The sequence below is a fragment of the Prunus mume genome, linkage group LG2, assembly GCF_029339155.1.
Source record: "Prunus mume cultivar Tortuosa linkage group LG2, ASM2933915v1, whole genome shotgun sequence".
Lineage (NCBI taxonomy): Eukaryota > Viridiplantae > Streptophyta > Magnoliopsida > Rosales > Rosaceae > Prunus > Prunus mume.
The window spans coordinates 38466232-38476091 of record NC_142699.1 but is presented as its reverse complement, the minus strand read 5'-3'; the positions used below and the strand labels follow the sequence as shown (position 1 = coordinate 38476091).

General features: G+C 35.9%; 2 protein-coding genes across 2 annotated transcripts; both read right to left on the bottom strand.

The window, feature by feature from the left end:
- On the bottom strand, positions 1 to 1924 carry LOC148920275 (putative disease resistance protein At4g19050). Its single transcript, XM_089044580.1, has 2 exons — positions 1704 to 1924; positions 1 to 1459 (listed from the first exon to the last, which is right to left on the bottom strand). Exons 1-2 carry the CDS (start codon positions 1922 to 1924, stop codon positions 1 to 3), a joined length of 1680 nt encoding a protein of 559 aa, XP_088900706.1.
- Positions 1925 to 4619: 2695 nt separating this feature from the next.
- On the bottom strand, positions 4620 to 5630 carry LOC148920274 (putative disease resistance protein RGA4). Its single transcript, XM_089044579.1, has 2 exons — positions 5361 to 5630; positions 4620 to 5261 (listed from the first exon to the last, which is right to left on the bottom strand). The coding sequence occupies exons 1-2, from the start codon at positions 5628 to 5630 to the stop codon at positions 4620 to 4622; spliced, it is 912 nt and encodes a 303-aa protein (XP_088900705.1).
- Positions 5631 to 9860: the final 4230 nt, after the last annotated feature.

The window sequence follows — 9860 nt, the reverse complement described above, 5'->3', positions numbered from 1 at the left end:
TCATAGTTTCCAAACTCGTCCGAGAGCGTAGCCCGTTGGCAAATATTTTAATTTCCGACAATCAAATATTTGTAAACTGGATATGTCATCAACATCTGCCAGAGAAAGAGACTGCAATCTGGATATGTCATCGACATCTGCCAGAGAGGTCAAATTGTGGCATTTGCTGATTTTCAAGTTGATAAGAGATGTACAGGATTGTAGCCCCCTCGGTAGACTTGTGAGTCCATCACAACCACAAATAGACAAATCACAGAGGGATGTGAGGTTGTCTAAACTTGGAATTGCTTTTAGATTACTGCAATCCTCTATGTACAACTCCATAAGTGAGATGAGGGTCTGTAGCGCATCAACCGGTAAATGCCTCAAATTTTGACAATTTTCAATATGCAATTCCTGAAGAGAGGTGCAATATTCCAACCCACTAGGCCAGCTTGATAATTTCTTACACATCTCAATCTTCAATATCCTGAGACATGGCATGCCCTGGGTGATTGGAATGAACTCTATACGAGGACAGTCAGACAGAGTCAACTCCTCAAGAAGACCGAGTGTGTGTAGACCATCAGGTAAATGCCTCAAATTTTGCAAATTTTTAATATGCAATTTCTGAAGAGAGGTGCAATATTCCAACCCACTCGGCCAGCTTGATAATTTCTTACACTTCTCAATCTTCAATATGCGGAGACATGGCATGCCCTGGGTGATTGGAATGAACTCTATACGAGGACAGTCAAACAGAGTCAACTCCTCAAGAGAGACGAGGGTCTGTAGCCCATCAACCGGTAAATGCCTCAAATTTTGACAATTTTCAATATGCAAATCCTGAAGAGAGGTGCAATATTCCAACCCACTCGGCCAGCTTGATAATTTCTCACACTTCTTAATCTTCAATTTGCGGAGACATGGCATGCCCTGGCTCTGGGTGGTAATTGGAATGAACTCTAGACTAGGACAATTCTTTAAAGTCAACTCCTCAAGAGAGACGAGGGTCTGTAGCCCATCAACCGGTAAATGCCTCAAATTTTGACAATTTTGAATATGCAATTCCTGAAGAGAGGTGCAATATTCCAACCCACTCGGCCAGCTTGATAATTTCTCACAATTCTGAATCTTCACTAAGCGGAGACATGGCATGCCCTGGCTCCGGGTGGTAATTGGAATGAACTCTAAACTAGTACAATTCTCTAGAGTTAACCCCTCAAGAAGACGGAGTGTGTGTAGCTCATCAGGTAAATGGCTAAGCTCATTGCAATCGTCAATATGCAGCACCCGAAGATTGTGGTTGTTTTCCAGCATCCCTACTGGCAGACGAGTAAGCTCTGTGGCTCCACGAATTTCGAGGTGAGTGAGAGTGGTTAGTTGACTGCATATATTTTCTATTGCCATGACCTGGTCAATATAATGTATCTTCAACTTCTGGAGAGATGGAAAACGACTTGGGGCATTTCTCAATTGCCTGCAAATCAAAAGAGTCAACTCCTCAAGGCAGGGAAACACCGTTGCTGGCGTAATCACATCCACTTCCTTCCATTCAATTAGAGCTGGACAATTATTAAAAACTAACGTTTTCAATGATGGAAACAAAGCCGCACCATAAAACTCAACTTCCACACATTTAAGCTTATTCATATGTTCAAATTTAAAGCTTGCCAATAGATTTTGGAAGTTCTTTGATTTGTATTTTAGAAACATCCAAATACCTCAAGTGTTTCAACCTGCCAATTGAACTTGGCAACTCCACAATTTCAGCCTCGTATAAATTCAACACATGTAAAGCATTAAAACTTGACAAGCTATTGCTAAGGCCTTCACCATTTGAAAATAGGGACCGCAATTTTCCAACAGATTTTGACACTAGTTCTGCAAGATCATGCACAAGATCGTGCATCTTGCATGTGATAACAACTCCATCTTCATCCATTGTAACATCTTGAAAAAGGAGTTTTGCAATAGAATATTAAATATTCATTCCCTATATCTTCCATCTCTTGATTACTTGAAGAGTGAGAAATCCTTCAGCCATCCAGAGTTGGACCAACTTCTCCCTTTCAATTTCAAAATCTTTCATAAATATTGAGCAATATGCAAAACAATGTTTTAAAGGTGCTGATTTCAAATTATCAAAACTCAACCTCAAAACAGACATGATTCTATCCTCGCCTTCTGGTAATGCCCATATTTTACTTTCTTGAATTGACAACCATTCATCAGTACTGTTTTTTGAACAAAGTATGCCTCCCAAAACTTGTTGGTACACATGACTTAGGATATGTACATCTAAATTTACTAATGACAAAAAAAGAAGAAGTAAACAATTAGGTAGTTTAATTGAAATTTGACTGTAATTATATGGAACATTTCATTTAGACCCCTTGAGGTTTGGCATAATTACAGTTAGACCCCACATGTTTGATTTATTATATCACAACCCTATATTACTTGTTTTAACAAACACCTAAAACTCTTGGAATTTTATCTGATAAAAGGAGACTGGATTGGATTTGTAGCTTGGGTTGTATGTTTTGGGCAAAAAGTTTCACTTTTTTTTATAGAATTGATTGGTAGCTAGGGTTTTACGATTTTTGGAGTTTGTTTCTTCTTCTTTTTTTTCTTTTTTTTTTCTGATGAGGTTCTTGATTGGATTGGTAGCTGGCATTGGGGTATTCTTCATTTTGTTCGTCTAGATTCATAGAGGGAATTTAAGGTTGGTTGGGCCTAAATAGCTCAATTGGGCTGTTGATGAGGGTGGGTGTGCCTTGGTGGTTGTGGAAGTGAGAGGTGTTGGTGGCTCTGGCTGGTGGGTTGGTGGCTTTGGGATGACTTGGCTTTTGTTTTTTTCTTTAGTTTTAATCTTATATGTAGGTTTTTACGATTCAAATGACAGGCTTGGCCTTTTACTTTTAGTTTGAGTTAACATCTATTTAAAATAGGGGTGTAAGTGGAATAAATCAAATCTGGGGGGTCTGACCGTAATAATGCCAAACGTCAGGGGGTCTAATTGAAATTCGCCCATAATTATACATAGTGTTGGGGTGCAAATCTGGTTATGTTTGGAACGTTTAACTGTTGGAGTAATGCAAATATTGCACTGACAAAGTTCGTAGAAATGACGATACTCAACCAATTGAGTGTGGCTGGTCTAGCGACAATAAAATTTTAATTTTATCTTTTAAAATGTTAAATATTTTTTAGGAAAACGCCAGAACATTCTCTCTAAACTTCGCTTTTGAACCTTCTTTTTTTTTCTAATGATATGTAGCACTTCTCTCTCACTAAAAAACAATGTTTTTAATTTTAAGAAAACATTAAATTGTATTTCCATATATACCTTGACCGAAACTAAAAAGTAAAAAGCCATCACAGCCCGATCCCAAGCCACGCCACCTACCCACAACACAGCCCAACCTCTCTCTCTCTCTCTCTCTCTCTCATTTGTGAGATGAGAAAAAAAAAAATCTAAGATTTTTTGACCCTCTCTAACCTCTACAGACCCTTTGCTTCCCAAATCATGAAAGTTCAAACACTTTTTTTTTATAAACAAAACCAAATAAAAATAAAAATTTGTTCAATTACAAACAACAGAGAAAGCGAAGGAGGTCAAGCGGGGGAAATCTGTGGACGGTGGGGGGCTGTTGGGTAGGGATGAGGGAGATGTTGTTTGGTGGTAATGAGGGGAGAGGAAGTGGGTTTCTTTCATATGCTTGTTTGGGTACTGGTCATGGGTCATTGCTGGGTATTAGTGTTTTGGGGAGAAGTGGGGAGGTAGAAGATGGGTAGTGGGACACTGCAAAGGATAGAGAGAGGATTGAGAGTGAGATGGAGAGAGAAAATATTTTTTAAATTGAAGAAATTAGGGAAGTTAATATTTTTAAAATTTCATTTAATAAGGGTAAATTTGGAAAACAAAAATTAACTTATTTGATTATTAATGACATTATTTTAAGTGTAAATAAAGTAACACATGTCATGACAAAAAGAGAGAAGATACAAAAGAAAGGTTCTAGCATTTCATATTTTTATTAGGTTTGCACCATGTTCGCATGCTTAACGGACTTAACGGAATTGGGTGAGGTGAAAAGTGAATGTAAGTATTAAGAGGCAAAGTGAAAATGTAAAATATTTTTGTCTATGTCTATGTGACGCCAACCTGGCATCTTTATGAGGAAAAAAATAGACCCAAAGATTTAACAAATTTTTTGATGAACTTTATGAAATCCTATTAAATGACACATAACTAGTAAAAGGGGAAGAGTGTGACAGAATAAAGTGATTGTGAAGAAAGAGATTGTGATGGGCATGATGACATGAAACTATTCTCTTCTTTCAGACCTTGTTATTTCCTTTTACATGAAAATGCATCAATGCAACATTCAAAGTAACCCATTCATGATATGATCCCTAAATGCCAAGAACTCATCCAACAATGTATAAAAGTATAAATAAATAACAATACCTGCTATAAGCAATGCTTGTATAAAAATATATATGCGTACCTTTGCCATCAATGGTAGACCTTCACAATTTTTAGCAATCTCCCGTCCAATTCTCTCTAAATCATGAGGTATATCAGAACTACCATCTGAGCAAGCTGCACGTTTCAATATGGACCAAAGCATTCATCCTGGTGATAGAAGTTCCAAATCCTGTCGTGGAAGTTTTTTCTCTGAGATTGATGCAACTTTGGCACTGCGGGTAGTGACAATAATTGTGCTTCCCCGAGCGGAATCAAGCTTTAACAAACGATCCATCAAGTCATTCCATTGTGTAGAATCGTCATTCCAGACATCATCAAGTACCAGCAAGTATTTTTTCCCTTTCAGCTCTTCTTGAAGGTGTTTAAGCAGTGCATCTTGATTTTCTCTTACATTGGCTTTTGATGGGTTAAGAGATTCTAACATGGAAATTAAAATCAATTTGACGTCAAAAGGATCAGATACGCACACCCATACTTTTGGATCAAAATACCCTTTTATAGAATTATCATTGTATACAGACTTGGCCAAAGTTGTCTTTCCTAGGCCTGCCATTCCCACAATGGCCATAACAGCAATATTTTCTTGATTGGTGTTGGAGTTGGTCAAGGTTGTAACTATGTTTGAAACAACCTCCTCCCTGCCAACGATGATTCCATCTTTTTCAGGAAATGAGTCGGTTTGTATGCGTCCTCTAATTCCTTGAGGGGCTGCATCTATTTTCTTGGAAACTAGTCCAATGACAGGAGCCTCGCTCTTGAGATGCACCAAGGATGCATTGATGTTCTGAATTTTATGTGCAATTTTAAGGCGGAATGCAACCGGATTGAGAGTGAAAAGAAGTTGAGTACTTTTTCTTCATATGATTTCGGATTTCTACTTTGCGCCGAGAAGTTCATAGTTGAATTCATCCAAGACATCATCTGCATCTTGAGCTAGGCGTTTAAGATTCGTCACCCAATCTTCTACGGACGTCTGACCTTGTGGTCCCTGGGCAACGTCGGCTAAGTAACCTTCAATGGTGGACAGTGTTTTGCGAAGCCGCCTTAGTTCAGCTTTGAATCCCCAGGCAAGACTGATTTCGTGAGCAGCAAGGGAAGTCAGCTTTGTCAGTATTCCCTCAGCCGCAAAAGTAAGCACAGATTCTACTGCCATCTTAGTTTCCTTGTGTAACCCTGCGCAAGACAAACAGCAGATCATATTAATGCTAGTTAATTAATTAAGAAACGAAGAGGAGACTGAAGATGGATGAAGACACACAGGCACAGAGCTTCTCTCGTAGGTAGAAGGAGAAGGAGATGATGAATGCAGATTTGCAATACAAGACAGCAATAGCAAGCAGAGATAGGCAGAGGAGCTATAGCTTTTTTAACTCTCAAGAGGACCCCAACAACAACAACAAAAAAACTCTCAAGAGGAGACTTTTACTTGCTGGGCTCTATACCATTTTTGATATTTTAATCAGGCGTGAAAACAGCCACTGACGGTTTAAATATTCTATTCGCTATTCCTGGAGCATCTAATTCCAATGTAGGTTTATATATTTGCCTTGAAAACAACCACTGACGGTTTAAATATTCTATTCGCTATTCCTAGAGCATCCAAGGTAACTTTATATATTTGCCTTTGTCTACTCTATACATCCTACGCCGATGTATCATTGTATACACAATCATTCAATAACAATTATTCATTATAATATTTTCAGATCTTACAGCGTGAACCCAATCCCAGCGAGGAGGCACACCACACACAAAACGCAGGGTAGTAAAAATATTAGGGTACTTTTGGCATGAAAACTCCTAATAAATACCTTTTTTTTTTAATTATTTACTTCCAAAATTCATAATAAATACATTAAAAATCTAAAAATTACACCGAAATTTTTTAGGAACTCCTTTTTGACATTCTCTTCATCCTAAAGCTTTAGAAAATCTTATTTTGACTTACAAAAACTCAAAGTGACAAAACAATTCAAGTTTGTTTCCAACCAAACCAAAACTTAAGTTAATTTTCTACAACCTAACACTCTTATTTCTTTGATTCAATGGTTACCATGAACTCTTTGTGGTATCATAATTTTAGACCTCAAAAATCAAAGACCTTGTCTTAAGGACCGCATACCCTTTTTTTTTCTTTTTTCTTTTTGGGTGTGTATTTTTCTGAATTTTAATTTAAGTTGTTATGAATTTTTTAAAATAAATAATACAAAGAAATGACACGTGCCGCTGTTGTAGAAGGACACCCGTTAGAAATACTGATGGTGCACCTTTCAGCAGCTTCCTCGTCGTGTCAATCACTTCCATTTTATTAAACTTCTAAAATTTACAATAAATACACTAAAATTCAAAATTACACAGAAAATTCCCAGAAACTCCTTGTGACATTCTCTAAGCCTTAAAGCTGCGAAAATCTTACTTTGACATTATGAAATTTATTTTTAATTTTTTGGCTGCGAAGTGTGTATTATTAGTTTTTTTTAAAGATAAACTACAAATAAATAAATCAAATTCATGTTTTTATGTTTTTCTATGTTTCTCTTTATCCATGGACACGGACTCGGCGCCAGACATCTCCTATTCTTATTCTCTCTCACCAACATCAAATGGAAAATAATAATAATAATAATAAAATAAAATCTCAAATAATTTATCATTTTAGAACATGGCCACTTGGGGCATAGAAAATACCTCGAGTATCGGAAATCAATTATCATTTTAGCATATCTCTAATAATTGTTACATCTAGAGCTTTACTTACAATCTATCTACAAATTTTATTTTTATTTTTCAATAATAATACTCTTACTACATTTTCTCTTGTCAACAACTTGTTATGGCACATTTCCCTTGTGAAAAAAAGGAAAATAAAAGAGATATTTAGTAATATACCCATTCTTAGCATTAATATTATAAATAAACCCTACACGATTGAATTTCTATAAACAAACCCAAAAATAAAATAAAAAAATGACAGTTAGCTTTATTGAATTAATATTAATTATTGAATTACTTTGATGTTCTATTGAGTGTTTTGGGCATTTTTATGAGATTTTGGGGTTGGGTTTGTTTTAAGAAATTGATGGTAGTTTTGTAATTTATAAGAAGTTAAAAGCTTTTTTATTATATTGTAAATGCGTTTTAGGTGTATCTCTAAAGTTCATTTCATATAGGGTATTTTTATAATTTGGGCTCCTATATTGGGTATAATAGTGAATCTCCCAAAATAAAAAACCCAGGTCTGGAGGGAGAAATAGGGAGAGAGAAGGAAGAGGGGTGTGGGTAGTGCGGCTAGAAGAAGAGATGATGCACAGCTCAGAAAATGCCGATTCATCATTACTTGGTCTCTAATATGCACAATCTCATAATCTATTCCCAGAAAGCAAAAGCACCAAGCCAAAAATGACAACAAATGACAAAGCAGCAGAACAGAAGAATAACAAAGTAAAAGGAAAAAGAGAAAAGACATTAAAGTGGAACACTCACTAATAAGACTTCACTTGATGCACTCATCTAATTATACTTTGCTTGCTTAAACTCCCCATTCTTTTGTTGGCACACCATCAATCACTAACCCTCTCTCATCTCATATCTACTCTAACGGTGTTCCGAGTAAATTACGTGACTGGTGTATCATCTAATTGACATAGAACATGTGAAATATTTCCAATGCAGCTAGCCACATGTCATAAAAAGTAATGTGGTAAGTTGGAAAATAATTTTACATGTCCTATGTGTATTAGATGATACAACAACTACATGGTGTACCCAGAGCATATAAAAATTTCTCCCTCTGCGAAAGGAAGCAATAGCCACATTTTTTTAAAGTAATTAATCTATTTTGGTGACAATTATGGGTGATCAACCCTCTTAACCAAATTAGTCACCATTATTTGTGTCTATTGATTTAAATATAATAAATTTTTTATTATAGCTGACAAGGGTTTAAAATATAAAAGGATAATCTTTTCCATAATAAAATATTTACAATAGTAATTTAATAAAAATATATGCATAGAATCTTTCTCACTAACCAAGGCTCCTTTCCCTTCCCTTTATATAATTAGTAATAGTTACTCCAAATAATAAATATTATAAAATAAAAAATGTGAGAGCATGCATGTGCATATGAAAATGCGCCCAAACCAACATATATGAGCATGCATGTGCACAAAAAAATGTGAGAATATTTGTGGTTGTGGGACATGCGAAGAACAACTTCCTTTAAGTTTCAATCCTCACTCACACTATATAATAATAATTGAGGAAATATTAATCCCATTCACACGTACATGACTTATATATTGCAATTTGCATTTAACAATTTGAATTAGGCAGGACGGGTGCATGGTAAGTAATGCAGTCATTGTTTAATCCTTTTTTTTGTCCGAATTCAAATGGATTAAGAATTGTTAATTAGTTAAAGACAAAGAGTAGGTGGTTGAGGACCTACGCAAGGAACGATTAGTAAATTGCGGACCTAAGCAAAGTGTTATAAGCACTAGGTTTAAACAATCTAGAAATAATAAATAAATAAACAACCAAACAAACAAAAAGGTTAAATAAACTGACTTGATACTTGCCATGCACTTTCCTTCATAATTGAAAATTGCAAATTGCAGTTTGTTAAATCTGTTTGGCTTGGATTCACTAATATTGTCATATAGAAATAATATCTTGTCTTTTTTTTTATATGTAATCATTATGGCTTTATGTCTCTTGCATATTCTCCTATTTTGAGTATGCAAGAGGTTATCAATGAAGTGTTAGTTGGATTGGCTCAGGCTTTTGGTGTATTCACAAGGGGTCATGAGTTCAAGTCACATTGGTACATGTGTGTGTGTGAGTTTCCCCATTTTCCTTTCCTAACTTTGACAACAACAAAAAAGAAGAAGAAAGGAAAGAATATGCACCAGGTTGAATTAAAATAGACTAATAATGGTTGTTTTGAGATAAATTAGATTGGTTTTTTATCCTTTTGGACCCTGTCCAACGCTGCTTACCCAAACCGGTAGTTTGAGTTTTGGATTCAAAATCCTGCCCCAACGCATGTATAGAAACGGGCCAAAATTCTAGACTATGAATAGAGTTGGGTGATAGTATTCGAGTCGGACTGAAAACTTGACTGGACCTACCAAGACAACCTACATGCAGTTGAAAGCATTTGGAGCCCCACTTTGAAAGCTGAGTTTTATGTGTACGTAGTCCAAAACTTCTATTTTAAAAAAAAATATTATAAAAAGCGATATGAGGGAGGGTAGTTTTCTCACACACACTGTCAAAGTTTCATGGTGTTATGGGGCTCGAACATGAGACCATTAATCTGTAAGTCAAGAGTTTTTTTTCCACTGGCCTAAACTTCATTGGCAAACTCAAATTTTTTCCC

Excerpts from the sequence above, each read along its gene's own strand:
- LOC148920275 (XM_089044580.1), bottom strand. The coding sequence starts at position 1,924 with ATGGATGAAGATGGAGTTGTTATCACATGCAAGATGCACGATCTTGTG. Across the intron at positions 1,460-1,703 it reads GGCAGGTTGAAACACTTGAG|GCAATTGAGAAATGCCCCAA; the intron begins GTATTTGGATGT and ends TTTGATTTGCAG.
- LOC148920274 (XM_089044579.1), bottom strand. The coding sequence starts at position 5,630 with ATGGCAGTAGAATCTGTGCTTACTTTTGCGGCTGAGGGAATACTGACA. Across the intron at positions 5,262-5,360 it reads TCAACTATGAACTTCTCGGC|AACATCAATGCATCCTTGGT; the intron begins GCAAAGTAGAAA and ends CATAAAATTCAG.